Source organism: Pan troglodytes, chromosome 16 (assembly GCF_028858775.2).
Source record: "Pan troglodytes isolate AG18354 chromosome 16, NHGRI_mPanTro3-v2.0_pri, whole genome shotgun sequence".
In the NCBI taxonomy this organism is placed as follows: domain Eukaryota; kingdom Metazoa; phylum Chordata; class Mammalia; order Primates; family Hominidae; genus Pan; species Pan troglodytes.
The window spans coordinates 54,646,796-54,662,716 of NC_072414.2; the positions used below are offsets into that span (position 1 = coordinate 54,646,796).

At 40.8% G+C, this 15,921-nt stretch overlaps 1 protein-coding gene across 16 annotated transcripts in view; it reads left to right on the forward strand.

The window, feature by feature from the left end:
• TLN2 (talin 2) overlaps positions 1–15,921 on the forward strand; it is a 450,464-nt gene that overhangs the window by 265,743 nt on the left and 168,800 nt on the right. For all 16 annotated transcript variants that reach the window (XM_024349234.3, XM_063794170.1, XM_054666988.2 and 13 more), the window contains 2 exons: positions 723–865; positions 2,547–2,674. In XM_024349234.3, the coding sequence (XP_024205002.2) occupies positions 723–865; positions 2,547–2,674 (271 nt within the window). The remainder of the gene's footprint in view (positions 1–722; positions 866–2,546; positions 2,675–15,921) is intronic.

The following is a 15,921-nucleotide window of genomic DNA, read 5'->3' on the forward strand; positions in this document are numbered from 1 at the left end:
ATATACTTCTTTCCAAGAGACTTTAGTAGAAAAATCCCAAGGATTTATTATTATGTGCAAAATACTCTCCCAGGTACTGTGGGAGATGTGGGAGACATGTTTTGTGTACTCAGGTTGCTTTTAATCTAGAGACGCTGGCGATAAGGACTTAACCCACAATGTGTTTGAAGCCCAGAGAGGAGTGTTGGAGTGAGAGCTGTGAAAAGTGTAGAGGGGAGTGGTCAAATCCTGTGCACATAGATGTGAGGACAGGGTTCTCAGAATGGCTGAGATTTAAGCTGGCCCATGGCACGGTTCTGCCAGCCCCCCTTTAGTGTTGTCTCCGCTACTCCCTCCATACTTTCATTTTCTTCCTCTTTTCTACTTGAGATCAGAGGTAACTTACTATGCTCATAGCCTCAAAATCACTTTATTAGGTGAGACTGGAGTATCTGCCCTCCACCCTGCCACCGGAGAGGCAGCGTATTATACATTCATTGTAGTGCTTTAGCTATAACTTTAGGAATGGCTGGGAATTTTCTCCCTCATTTCCGTTTTGGCTGGTCCTTTGGTAGATGTGAAATTATTTTGCAAAGCTTAAAAACCACAGTTCTAATATAAGAAATAACTATAACTAAGTATCAGAGATATAGAAATCTGCATCACACTGCTCTTTTGGTAAATTCCCTTTAATTAAGAGGAAAAATAAACACAGTTCTCTTATATGTCTTGTTGTGTTGCAGTAAATTGGCTGGATCACAGCCGAACATTCAGAGAACAAGGAGTAGATGAAAACGAAACGTTGCTGCTTAGACGGAAGTTCTTTTACTCTGATCAGAATGTAGACTCGAGAGACCCCGTGCAGCTGAACTTGCTTTATGTTCAGGTACAGTATTTACTGCTCAGACACTGAGGTTGATGAGATTGCAGGAAGCTCCTGGTTGTATCTTGTGGCGAGCAGGAGGGCGGCGCTGGCTTCTGCCACGTTTATGGCGTCGTTTCCAGCAGGCGCTGCTCGTGGGTCCCCACATGTTTGGTTGTGGTGCAGGTTGATATTCTGGATGAGCAGCTGACCATCCGGAGTAGGGTCTCCCTATGGCTTCCCAGATTGTGTCCTGGTAGCCAACACTGTGTCCCTCTCTGCCGGGCTTTGAGGGACACTTTTATTTCACTTAACTGGCTCACCATTTCAAGTGCACTAAAGGTTTCTTAGCTGGCATCTTAGAATGCAAGAGAACGTTGGTCAGAAAATCAGGACTCTCATTAACTGGAAGATATCCTCTCAATAACCTTTCATGTCTTTACCCTTAACTAATTGTTAAAACTGACAAGTCATTTAACATATCTGAGTTGCGGTTTCCCAGTATGTAAGATGTGGATTGCACTAGATTGTCCCCAAGGTTTCTTGTGGCTCAAGGAAAACATCATCCATCTTTGTCCTCTCCTACCAGCTTCCTTTCTTCCTTTCCTTCCCTCCCTCCCTTTCCTCTCGTTATTTATCCATCTATCTGCCCATAGAAATAATGTAGGGGTTGGCAAACTACAGTCATGCCTTTTGCCTGTACTTGTCAATAAAGTTGTATTGGAACACAGCTTATGTATTCAAGTATTACATATTGATAAATCCCCTTGAGGGTTATGTAATTGTTACACATATCTTCTGTGGCTGTTCTCGCATTCTGGTGACAGAACTCAGTGACAGAGACTGTGTGGCCCAGGAGGTTTGAAATGTTTACTATTTGGCCTTTAGAGAAGTTTCCTGACCCCTGAGTTAGTGGACGGAAGGATGGCATGGAAAGAGGGCTGAGAGGAAAGAAGTGGGGAGGCCAAAAGGAGAGAGATAGCAGGGCAGTGAAAAGATGCTTGTTGGCTTAAGGCTTAGAGTGATAGCTTGGAGTGTCCATCTTAGGGTGATCTGGGGGTCATTTAGAGAAAGGAAAGGCTGAAAAGGTTGGGGGGAAGCAACAGCAGTGATGGATGGAGAAACTGGGAGGAGGAGGAGTTCAGACACAACAAGCTCCCCATTTTAGGATGCATTCGCTTGTCATTTCCCCTGCTGTCTTGAGTATTGAGTTCTTGTCTGTGTGTGTGTGTGCCTATCGCCTTTCTTTCTCTTCCTCTATTACATTGGTTTTTATCTGGGGATGGGGGTTGGGTTGATTTTACCTCTAGATATTTGATTAGCTAGCTTTATGATTTAGGATTGTAAAAAGTACACTGTATTTGTCTTTTGGCCTCTTTGAAGCTGATCATTTCATATGAGTTTCCGTTGCCTCTTTTTATAATCACTTCTGCCTTTCTGGACTGTCATCAAACTTTGCTTTTGCTGTACTGGACACCTCTAATGTTTTCCATCTACAGGCCATTTTGGACAAAAGTTTGTTTTTCTTTTGCCTTAGTTTTCTCCCATGCGGTGATCATGCACTGTGTCCTGCACATGTCACCGTGGGTCGGCTGGCACTGTCCCCTGCTCCTCAGAGGGTGTACTGGGCCATGGGAATGCGTCAGTGGAGAGAACGTGTCACTGCCCGAAGCCTCTGATGCTTTTCCTTCCTCTTGTGTTTCAGGCGCGGGATGACATCCTGAATGGCTCTCACCCTGTCTCCTTCGAGAAAGCTTGTGAGTTTGGTGGATTTCAAGCCCAGATACAATTTGGACCTCATGTGGAACATAAACACAAACCTGGATTTTTAGAGTAAATGACATTTTGTTTCTCTTTTTTTCTCTTTTCTCCTGTCTTCTTTCTCTTTCACCTTTTTATTTTTGAGCTAGGTGTCTAAGATCATACCCTCATTTCAATCAGTTGTGAGAATGCTAGCTTTTCTTCCATCGAGTAGATGACCAAATTTGCAGATTTTGGGGAAAGCAAGAGAAATTCAGAAGTTTTTCTTGCTGAATAGAAATTCAGTGATCTGTGTCCCCCTCCACCCCCTTTTTTTCCTTCTACTTCGTCTTAGTGAAGAGGAAAGTAAAAACAAACAAACAAACAAAAAAACCGCTCCAGTAGGGCCAAGGTGTGGACGCCAGTGTGGGGGTTGTGGGGAGGACATGAGCTTTCCTGTAGGATGTGCCAGTCGGCATGAGATGTGTCCAGCAGGCCATTCTTGGTATTGTGCATTCATTGTATTGTTTCAAGTGTATTGCAGGGAGAGGATAACGGAGAGGCTTCTTTGGCCCTTGACCCCAGTTTCACTTTGGTGGAAAGTAGTTGGGACCAGAGTATGCCTTTGAGTAAGAAGAAAACTTAACTTTTCTTCTGGTGGCAGAGAATGCCTGGCCAATATGCTGTTTGGTCTATACTGAGTTGTTAACCCCCCAAAAAGCAAACCTCTGCCCTTGGGTTAGCGAATCCCAGGGAACCTTTACAAGGTGACGCCGTGTCCTGCAGTGTGCCACACATTGTGAGCCTGAGGCTGAGGACGGCTCTGAGCAGTTTCTACCCACCTACTTAGTTCTGTATTCTCCAAATGAGTCATACTTCCGGGTGTTCCTCAGGGCCCGCTTTTACCCCACCAGTCTGGCTTCCTTCCTTAGGAACCTCGGGAAGCTTCCCCTTCTCTTCCGCCACCTATCGAAGGCCATGTGCACAAGTTCCTTTTGCAGTTTCCACGTTCCCACCTTCTAGCCTCACAGCTGGCCCCTCAGATACAACCGACGTCATCAACCTGAGGATTATGGCCACGGATATTGAGGAATAAACACCAAGAGCTAGAGGGGCCTTGGAGGAAACAACATTTTGTTTCTGTTTCTAGAGTGACTGGTGACAAATAGAAAATGGAGGGAAGATTGATGAATTTAAAAAAATGGAAATAAAACATTTACCTATTTTTAGGCATTTGTAGCTGTGAATCTATGTCTCCCTGGTAGGAAGGCGATCCGAATGTAGCCATTCACCGGGTTCCTATATTGATGATGATGCCACCCTGGTCATTTTATTAGCTCCCTTTCTCCATAGCCCAGGGGCAACTAGTTCTGAGGACTCCCTGTGAATTGAGAACATAGTATTTTATTTGATAGATATGGAAGAAGCAGGAGAGAGAGAAGTGGCTTATTCACACTTACTTAAAGAGGTTCTCCGCAAATAGCTTCTGACTTCTAACACCGGGTTCTCATTTTCAAAGGCATTCCTGCTTTCAGTGAAAGGCAAAGTTGCCCCTTTCACTGGTCTCCCACTATGCAGCAAAGGTACTTAAAACTGGGATTACAAGGTGCTTTGGTCTATTTCCTAGTACGATGGGTCGTACCAACCAAATCATCCTGAATGTTACCGTACAGCTGACTGCCTGTGTCGAGATTACAAACTAATATCAAAGCATTGGTATTGGTCTTAAAATTAGGTCCTGCAGTTTGTGGTCCTATTGAATGCTCCACACTCACACTCCAGCAACAGTATTCTTCTCTTAATAATCTGAGACCACAAGAGTTAAGCAATTGCATTGAGTTTGTTTCTTTTTTTGTAAGATTATAATATCAAGTTTATGCCTGTAGTGGTACCTGTACCCTTATTCAGATTCCAAATTAAAATAAGGTGGTTTTGCCTGGTGGCAATTATTTTTCCTTATGAATTTGATTTACTTTTTAATTAGGCCAAATTAGGTAATGAGGCATTTTTACTTAATGTAGATATTTAATTGGGTACATTATTGCTTATACCATGCAGGTAAAACTTCTTGAGGATATAAGTCCCTTCTTAATTAAAACAAAACAGCGAGGCCACATTTTGCTGATTTGCGAGTTGGATAGTCAGGTCCTGTTTTTACCTGGGCTGTCCCTGGTGACTGGCTGGGCTCTCTTTTGCAGCCTTTATATCTTTCCCAATCTAGCTTTCATATGTGTGATCTGCTTAAACAATTTAGGGTTTTAAAATAATAATGAGAAGGTTGGACTTGTGGCGGTCATGCTGAAGATGCAACCCCCAGAAATTTCAGTTACGTAGTTTCTGAGGCAGGTACATAGGAATGTGAACAAGGGCATATCTTTTAATTTTTTGAAAATTTGCTCAGCATTTTTGCTCAAAGTTGCAATATGGACATTTTTATGAGATTCGCTTCGAACTTTCTTCAGACTTTCCAGTGATTTCTGGATTTGGTACTTTAGTGAAGGTACTCATTTAGAATAATGAAAATCATCAGAGCTTGAAAGATTTTTCAGAGTTTTCAGGGATTTAAGGATTACTTAATATATCCATCTACTTTATTGATGGGGAGAATAAGTGCTAGAGAGAGACAGGGACAAGGCCCAGAACAGTCAAGTGTGGGGAGCCAGAAAAAAGCCAGTTCTCCTAGATTGAGTCTGTTGTGCTTTATCTACATGACAGTTTTCCTCAGGTCACCTTCAAAGGGTCCTAAGAAGGGACATTTTATTGGTGCATGAAGTAAAAACAACACATAATCTAGTAATCAGGTATTTGCTTTATGCTTTTCTGTGTTGAGAAAATGCTGCAGAAAATATGCCATGTGATGTGGAATTTTGTACAACTGTGTGGGGTTCATGTGAAATTTTCTTACCTATATGTGAGCCTGGTGTTTTTCTTTAACTCATTGAGGACTTGCAGATGTGTTTTATTGTGTCAGGTACAGGGAAGATACAAGGGAGATATTATATACTAATTCCTTGCTGTTTTTGAATCTACAGTCTATGTGGCAGATAAGTATATGAAATGGTTATTATGCAGAACCAAAACTTGGCTCTGATCATTTCAACAAAGTCCAACTTTTAAACTGTATTTTAAGTGCAGGATGGTCTATTCAGGAAGTAGACTATGGAGACTACTATGGATTGTTTCTAAAAAGGTGGGAAGAGTATCATGCAAGACGCAATGTTGATTAAAGAAATTGACAAAGTAGAAGGTCAATGTAAAGAAGAATTAACTCTTAAAACAGCAACAACAAAACATAATAATGACTAATTTCTAGACCCTTAAAAACACTGTGGAAAACTTTAAGAAGTGGTCAGAGTAAAAGCCTTCTATATTTTATTGGAGAAGATGAGAGTTACTGGTAAACTTCAGCTCTTAAATCAAGTATACATGATAAAATTGAAGGTGACTCTAGGTGACAGATATAGAATGTTAGTACACTATTTTTTCAACATTGTGCCGTGTTTGGAATTTTTCATAAGAAAATTGTTGGGAAAAAAATTGAAGGTAGCCTAAGAGAATATAGATAGACTGCATATGGAAATAATGAAAGAAACCAGACTTCACAAGTTCTTTAATAAAGTTTTAATACTGGTCAAAACAAACAAGAAATAATCTGTATAGCTTTCAAGCCAGTAGGGGTAGGAGGGAAGAAATACAGATATGTTGACCATTAAAATAGGAGAAGTGCAGGGCGGCTTATGGAAACAAAGTGAAAAGAAGGTATGGAATAAGATACGGTAAACACTTTTAAATATATTAGGCATCATACAGAATGTAAGTAAATGAAATGCAGCAATAAACAGAGATTCTCATTGAATGGAATTTTTTTGTAAGTCCAGGTCTGTACTATCTCTAAAAGACACACTTTTAGAAAAAGAGCAGAGAGAATGACAGAGAAAAGTTTAAATGCATTGAAACTGATAAACCAGGAAATTTCTACTTAAATCAAAATGTAGCTGCTGGAGCAGCTACATTTGGTGTTACACAAAATAGACTGTAAGGCAAACAAAGCGTAAGTAGAGATAAAGAAGATTATAAAGACAGAAGGACTAATTTATCAGGATACTAAATAATTGCGAACCTGTATATGTGCCTAACATTGCCTTAAATGTATATAAAGGAAAAATAGACTGTATTGCAAAAATTTCAGATATGCAGTTTTAGTGAAGTAATTTAACATACTTCCCTCAGTGAATGATTAGTAGAACAAGATCAAAATAGAAGAAATAAGATATTTAAAAGAAAGTAATGAAATAGAAACCACAGAGAATCAATAAACCCAAAAGCTGGCTCTTTAAAAAACTTAATAAACCTTGGGTAAATTTGATCAAGAAAAACAAAAGCAGAAAAAGGCAAAATAAGGTTAAGGGATGTTAAAAAGCAGTTGAGAATGTGATAAACTAGGAAAATTTAGAAAAAATGGATAATTAGAAAATTGAAATAAATCTATAATCTTGAAAGAAATTGACATATCAGTTTAAAATATACCAATCAAAAAACAACAAACACTAGGCCCAGGTTATTTCAGAAAATAAAAAAGTAAAGCTCCTCACCTTAATTTGAAACTAGCAAAACTGTAATACTAAAATGAATACAGACAATAGAAAGCTTTTAAATTGAATATAGATGTCTTCCTCACAAAAGTTGATCAAATATTAACTAAGTCCAACATGACATATGTGCGTGTGTAAGTGCAAGTTATAACTAAATAGTGTTTCTTTAAAGGAGGCAAAATTCATTTATGTAACAAATAATTTGTTGAGTGCCTTCTACGGGGTAGACACTAGACACTGGAGATACAGCAGTGAAAGACACAGTCAAACATTTCTGCCCTCATGGAACTTAAATTCTAGTGCGGAAAGAAAGATGATAACTAGTAAGTAAGTAAAATACATAATATATTAATGATGATGAATGCCAAGATAAAAAGGCAGAAAGGGGGAATAGGGAGTTGGTGTATTTTAGGGATTGAGAGAGGTGTTTTTTTTTTTTTGGAGACGGAGTCTCGCTCTGTCGCCCAGGCTGGAGTGCAGTGGCGTGATCTCGGCTCACTGCAAGCTCTGCCTCCCGGGTTCACTCCATTCTCCTGCCTCAGTCTCCCGAGTAACTGGGACTACAGGTGCCTGCCACCACGCCCCGCTAGTTTTTTGTATTTTTAGTAGAGACGAGGTTTCACCGTGTTAGCCAGGATGGTCTCGATCTCCTGATCCTCCTGCCTCGGCCTCCCAAAGTGCTGGGATTACAGGCTTGAGCCACAGCGCCGGGCCTTGAGAGAGAATTTGACATTTTAGAATGGATTACCAAGAGACACGTCTTCACAGTAGAAAATTTGTTTATATAGTTTACCATGTTCGATTTTTTTTAAAAAGACTATATGATTGTCTTAATTACTGGAGAGAAAGAATTTCATAAAATAAAATAATCTTGATGACAAAGAGAAAAACTTCATGGCATGCCAGAAATTCATGAAAACCTTCTTAGTCTAAACAAGTATGATAATTAATAGTTTAATATTAATTCCCTTTTATGTCCAGAAGGATGCCTGCTCTCAGTGCTTCTTATCAACATGATACTAAATATCCTAATGAGTGTAATAAGGAAAGAAAAAGAGCTAAACCATATCAGGATTGAATAAACTGTCATTAGTTGCAGGTGATAGGATTATCTACGTAGATAATCAGTCAGTCTATAGAGAACCTTACTAGAATTAACAAGACTTTTAAGCGTGGTCTTTAGAAAAAAAAAATCAACATATAATAGCAAATAGTATTCCCATACAAATCAAAAAAGAGGAAATATAATTGAAAAAAGGGAGTTACCTTTTATAGTAGTTACAAAAAGTATAATTTACCTAGGAAGACAACTGTCCAGTGATCTCCAAGATCTCACCAATAAAATGATAAAAGTTTATTGAGGAGCATAAAAGGAAGTCTGAGTAAATGCTATGTTATTGCCATGTTAATGGGTAGGAAGACTTGTATCAGGTAAAGTACTTCTACCCAAACTTACAGATTCAGTTCAATTCCAGTCACTTACATAATAATGAGAAAACTTATTCTTAAAATGGACATCTCAATAAAGCTGTTAAAAATTAATATGAACTAGTCAAGGCTCAAGAATGGTAAAGACTAATTGAAGATATATGAAGGACTCATACAACTACCACAATTTTTTATAAAGGTAAAGTAATTAAAACACTACATTAGTATCATAAGGTGATATAGTAATTCAAAAGATTGATAAATTTACCTTTATTAAAATTAAAATATCTTATTAGGAAAAGACCTCATCAAGAATAAAGCTCCAAACTGGAAAAAGAAATTTGCATATTTGCAATGCATACTCCAAGATCAGATTAATATCTAGAAGATATTAAAAAAGAAAAATCTAAGAAAAAGATCACCCAGGATAGCAGTATATACTTTAAAGAGAAGGAAATGTAGTTGACTTATAAAGACATGAAAAGATGTTTAACTTAATAAGTGATTCAGAAAATACAAAATCAAAAGGGACAGAGCATTTCATGTCTCTCAGATGGGCATACATTTAAATGTGTGAAGGCAACCAAGGTTCTTTATAGAGGAAACAAGGTATTTCAGAATATGAATCTTTATATTTAAAAATATATACACAAAGAGAAACCGGATGTATTATTGTTTATAGACACAAGGAGATACAGGAAGATATTAAAATATCTGTGGAAACTAACTTCAAAAAAGTGGCAGCTGGGCGCGTTGGCCCACGCCTGTAATCCCAGCACTTTGGGAGGCCGAAGTGGGTGGATCACCTGAGGTTGGGAGTTCGAGACCAGCCTGACAAACATGGAGAAACCCTGTCTCTACTACAAATACAAAATTAGCTGGGCGTGATGGTGCATGCCTGTAATCCCAGCTACTCGGGAGGCTGAGGCACGAGAATCACTTGAACCTGGGAGGCGGAGGTTGCAGTGAACTGAGATATGCACCATTGTACTTCAGCCTGGGCAACAAGAGGGAAACTGTCTCAAAAAAAAAAAAAAAAAGTGGCTACCTAATAAAGAAAGGATATGGGATTTCCACTAATTCTGTAATCTCTACTTTAATAACAGAAGAGAAGTAGCAGTCATAAAGCAGATATGACAACATGTCAACATGTATTTCTCCTTGGTGGTAGGTATATACTTTATAAGGCATATACTTTTCTATAATTTGAAATGTTTCACACTCAATTTTTGTTGTTGTTGTTGTTGTTGAGACAAGGTGTCACTCTGTCACCCAGGCTGGAGTGCAGTGGCGCCATCTTAGCCTCCACCTCTCTGGTGCAAGCAGTCCCCTCACCTCAGCCTTTCAAGTAGCTGGGACTTCAGGCATGCACCATCATGCCCAGCTAACTTTTGTATGGGGTCCTAGTTTGATGCCCAAGCTGGTCTCGAACTCCTGGGTTCAAGCGATCGATCCACCCTCTTCAGCCTCCCAAAGTGCTGGGATTACAGACTTGAGACAGCACACCCAGCTCACTTAACATTTTTTTTAAAAAAGGTGGTTGCAGTAGTCTGGGCTTGAAGTGATAAAACTTATATTCACCAAAGTTGGATATTTAACACGTGGCAAAGGCAAAAGTAATAGGCACTGGAGGCCAGACAGAAAGGTTCCATGACTCTGCGTGTTACGTGAAGAAATTGTCCAAGGGCTGAGTGTGGGCAGGCAGGTCACAGGCTTAGGAAACCTCCCTCATCCTTGACTCTCACAGCCCCGCTTCCTGTTTGGGAATTCCTCGGAAGTATTTTACTGAGAAAACAAAGCAACCCAGGGTATGAATCTTTGTTGAGAAAGAATTCACAGTGGACTTGGAAATTTTCCCCCACAAACTCAAGATAATTCTACTGTCAACAAGCAAAGCTTTTGACCCAGTAGGAGGTCTTAAGCCAGTTTTTCACTTGGCCTCTGTTCAAACACATATTCCTCCTTTGGAGTTGGTCATCTGTGTGTGCTTTTGTCAGAATAATTTGGCCCTTGATTCTCTTCTTCACCACCATCCTCCCACTAAATTAAAAGTAAAGTGCAATAAAAAGCCACTTGCGTACTTCCTCCCAGTGAACTTTTGTCTTGTGTTTCTGACAGCCCGGAGCTCTCCTATCCTCTCAGTATTGGGAGGTAGTGACCATTCAATAGTGTCTGTATTGTTTCATCCTAGCTGTCTTCTGAGGTTGGTGCCTATCTCCCTAACTACTTTCAAACCAGGAACCGCTGAGGGTATCCAGCCCTGAGCTGTCTCTGAGTTCCTGGGCAGTGGCGTGTCCTTATATTAAAGGACATTTGGATTGGTTCAGGATGACAGAACTGCTGTGTGACCAAGATAGGTCTTCAAATCCAGTTCTTACGTTTCTCCCATGCTGCTGTGGTTTGAATGTGTTCTCTCCAAAATTTGGGTGTTGTCAGTGTGATAGCGCTAAGAGGTGGGGCCTCAAGACATGATTAGGTCATGAGGGCTTTTCCCTCATGACTGGGATTAAGGCCCTTAGAAAAGAGGCTTCATGCAGCATTCAGCTTGCTTGGTCTTCTGCTCCTTTGCCTTGTGAGGACACAGCCTTTCTCTCCTCTCCAGAGCATGCCACCCATACCAGACAGCTGAACCTGCCAGTGCCTTGACCTTGGACTTCCCAGCCTCCAGAACTGTGCAGAAATAAATTTTCTGTTCTTTATAATTGAATTATAAATTATAGAATTAAGTATAATTGAATATAATTAGAAGACCGGTCATTACCCAGTCTGTGGTATTCTTTTGCAGCAACACAAACTGACTAACAAGCTGTTTTCTGTTTCCACTTTTTCTTGCCACTCTAGGCGTTTCCCAGCTCACTCAGTGCTTCCCTCCACCTGTGTTAACACCTCACTTCACCAGAACTTCAGAACTTAACGGCTACACTCGGTTGCAGACATTTTGACCTTTGAGTCTGGATTCAAATCCAAGTGTGTTTGAATCTGTAATTTGAGCTTTCAGCCCACTGTGTCAGTGGTTCTCCAACTTCATCTGATCAGAATTATCTAAAGGGCTTGTTACAAGATGCTGGGCCTCACCCCCAGAGCCTCTTATCCAGCAGGTGTGGGATGAAGCCTGAACACTGGCGTTTCTTTTTCTTTTCTTTTTTTTTTTTTTTTGAGATGGAGTCTCGCTCTGTCGCCCAGGCTGGAGTGCAGTGGCGTGATCTCGGCTCACTGCAAGCTCTGTCTCCCGGATTCAGGCCATTCTCCTGCTTCAGCCTCCCGAGTAGCTGGGACTACAGGCGCCCACCACCACGCCCGGCTAATTTTTTGTATTTTTTAGTAGAGACGGGGTTTCACCATGTTAGCCAGGATGGTCTCGATCTCCTGACCTCGTGATCCGCCCGCCTTGACCTCCCAAAGTGCTGGGATTACAGGCGTGAGCCACCGTGCCTGGCGAACACTGGCATTTCTGTCACATTCCCAGGTGCTGCTGATGCTGCTGGTCCTGGGGCCACACTCTGAGAAGCTTATGTGATACCAGATTTGACATGTTGTTGTTAATCATTTGGTGATTCAACATCACAGTTGGAGTCAGGATCCTGGGTGTTCCAGCATCCTTTGGGTGATGCTGTCCCTATTGTACCTCCACCATCCCTCCCCTCTGTTCCTCTACCCTGTGCTGAGTGGATACTCTGCTGCTTTGTTTGTATGTTCATGTGGATCCCCTCCGCTCTCACAAATGAGGCGACATCCCTTGTTTTCAATTCGTATGAGCGATAACACTCATAGGTTGTAAGCCTCTCCTTTTCAAGTGATAAACACCAACTTAGAGAAACGGTGACTTCCCTGTGGTCATGCAGCGACTTTATGGCAGCCCTGGGACAGATAAGAGGCAGTTCACATTTCTCCAAATCATTGCTGCTTCCCTGTGTGCTTGTAACTTACGGTCAGACTAGGAAACATCTTTGGAACTTCTCTTTTGGAATTACTTGTAGAGGCAGCTTAAATTTTACATAAGAAAATGAGGTTCGATTATGTACACACAGTGAAATAATATTTAGCCTTAACAATGGAGATACTGCCATTTGTGACAACATGGATGGACCTAGAGGACATTATTATGTCCTCTAAGTGAAATAAGCCACACAGAGAAATGAAAATACTGTGTGATCTCACTTATGTGGAACCTTAAAACATAACAAAGAACTCAAATACATAGAAACGGTAGGAAAGTGGTTACTGAGGGTGGGGAAATGGGGAGATAGTGGTCAAAGGGTACACAGGCTCAGTTACATAGCATAAATAAGGCTAGAGGCCTAATGTTCCTTATGTACAGTGTGAGGGCTATAGTTGATAGTATTGTATACTAGAAATTTACAAAGAGTAAATTTTAGGTAATTTTACAAAGGAAATTTACAAAGAGTAAATTTTACCACACACATAGAAACTGAGATGATGGTTACATTAATTTGCTTGACTGTAGAAATTCTTTCACTATATATTATATGAAAACATCACGTTGTATTCTTTGAATATATACGATAAAATAACAAAATTGCAACTCATCCTTCAAATAGTAGAAAATGAAGTTTTGGTGACATCTGTGTTTGAATTCAGATCCTGCTCCCCTAAATGTGTTAAATTCCCCTTCCCTGATTCCACTGGCTTCTGGGCATTTCTATAAAACTCAGTGGCCACCACCTGGTCTTCATTGTCATATTCTGATTATTATTTTATTCCACAGGGTCTGAAATACTGATCACGTGGGATGTTGTTTGCCTACAGGGTAACTTGGAGGGGTCAGGGTGCGTAGTGGCCCAGAGCATGGTCCCCAGTGCCCACGGATGAGACGGCGTGTGTGCTGTGACCCTGGGCAACTTAGCATCGCTGAGCCTCAGAGTCAGTGTGTAGAATTATCTAAAGGGCTTGTTACAAGATGCCGGCTTCCCATGGCTTTTGTCAGTACTCAGTTAATCTGCTGGTGCTTGTAAAGCACCTGAAACAGGGTTTGGCCTTCAGTAAATGGCAGCTGTTTTAATTGTAGAAACTCTCTCTCAACCTGGTTTGGACTATTAGTTGGATAATCCAAAAAGTCATTTAAAATGTAGAATCATAACAGGTGACATGTACCACTTGAAACCCATTATTCTAACTTTGAACTTACACATTTGTTGCTAGTGTTTTGATGTAGGGCCAAGGTTTTTTCTTGTGTGCATCTCCTGATTGGATTTCTGCAGTGTCTTGCATGAACCATGCATAATGCATCATCTGTGAAGGAATTTAAAGACAACTATGAAGCAATCTGAGGACAGAATATCTTTAGATTTCCATGATTTTTTTCCTTTTCAGTATTTGACAGCTATCTATATGTCATTTGATACATTTTACAACTATTACCCTTAGGAAGAATGCAATAGCTCAATTTTTATACTATTTCAGCAGCTCATGGGCTCTGTCAGTGTATCATATAATCATGTGCTCTCCAGCCAGCTGCAACAAATTGGAGAACAAATACAGTGGACTTGACCAGAGCAGAAGTCAGGGTTTGTGAGAGAGGAGTCTGTTGGCTGCAAACTTTCAACCTCTCATGGATCTTACTGAGTCTGTTAGAGATTAGTGTACTAACTTTACTGGAACAGAGGATCTGCTATTATGACTGCATTCAGAAAGGGCCATGCTTAAAAGGCTGGCAGTAGGGTTTGGCGGAGAAGTGAGTTCTCAATGCACAGTTTGTAGATGGCTGCCCTTTTAAGGTGAGAACAATTTAAGGAGACAGTGGGAGGGATTTTGCTTGACCAGAACTTGCTTAATTAGGAAAATTTCCAATCAACTTTGACAGTCTGACCCATTTTTTCTCCGACAAGACTGACAGATTGCACTTGTATACATGTCCCAGATGTTAGGAACCTTCCAGAATCAGGTTTGGTAATCAAAACAACAACTGAGCTGGAACTACTGCGCTGCCGGCTGGCAGGCCTTGATGACACCCTGCCTGCTCCGTGCTGACATGGCACCCACACATGGCTGATTTACTGGGGAAAATACATGCCACACACATGCACACACTATTCATATCTTAAAATGGTTTTTAAACTCCCCACAAACCGATTCTTGAGACCTCAGGGGTAACACCTCTAGTGCACCTTCTGGTGTTGTTTTTAGTAACTCCTGAAGACTGCATAGGAGGCAGATTCGGATGGGCTGGTTTGGCGGAGTTTGAAAGAAGGGAGCTTGCTGCAGTACAGGACTTTCTTGCCAGTGGTGGTCAGCATATTCTACCTCTGCTGGTCCCCTGGACACCACCATCTGGTATTCTTCTAGTGACAGCCATTGCTCTGAGAGGGCTTGACATGGAGCCCTTTTTGGGTGCTTTTGTTAACCTTAACCACGTCTCTGTTGCTGATGGAGGAGCCAATGCCTAGAGGCTGGCAGCAACGGTTCTCTCATGATGCCACTTCCTTATTTTAAATGGGCCCCTGGAGAAAGCCTGAAGCAGCTGTGTGTTCAGGTGGACCCACTTTTGTTCTGGGAGGTCAGAGGCCCTCTGCTACTTACTCACAAGTCTTGTGCCTTCAGCTAAGTCTTTACCTCTCTGAAACTCAGCTTCCTCTTTTGTGATGTTGGTGCCGTCCAATTCTCTCTGAATCATTCATTTTTGCCCATGAAGTTGCTTAATGATAATTTTAATATCTAAACTGCTGCAGATTAGGTATTTCTTAGATCCCTCCTTCTGATGAACTTGGAATCTCTCTTTTTTTCTTATTAGTGAAATCATACAACTGTTCCTTTGTGACTGCCTTCTTTCCCTTAGCACAGTGTTTCCATGTTGTAACGTATTTCAGTACTTCCTTTAGATCCAAATGATGTTCCATTGTATGGAGAAACCACATTTTATCCGTTAGTTAATGGACTTTTGAGTTATTATCATCTTTTGGCTATCATTAATAATGCTGCTGTGAACGTTTGTGTACAAGTTTTTGTGTGGGAGTGTTCTCATTTTTTTCTGGGCATATGTCAAGGAGCAGAATTGCTGTATAATATTTTAAGGAACTACCAAACTTTTTTACAGCAGCTGTACCATTGTACATTCCCGCCAGCAGTGTATGAGGGTTCCAGTTTCTCTATGCCTTTGTCAACACTTGCTGTTGTCCATCTTTTTTATTGTAGCCATCCTCGCGGGTATGTATTGGTATCACATTGTGGTTTTTCTTTGCATTTCCCTGGTGGCTAATAATGTTGAACATACTTTCATGTGCCTATTGGCCATTTGTATCTCTTCTTTGGAGAAATGAATGTTCATGTCCTCTGCCCGTTTTTAATTGGGTGTTTGTCTTTTCA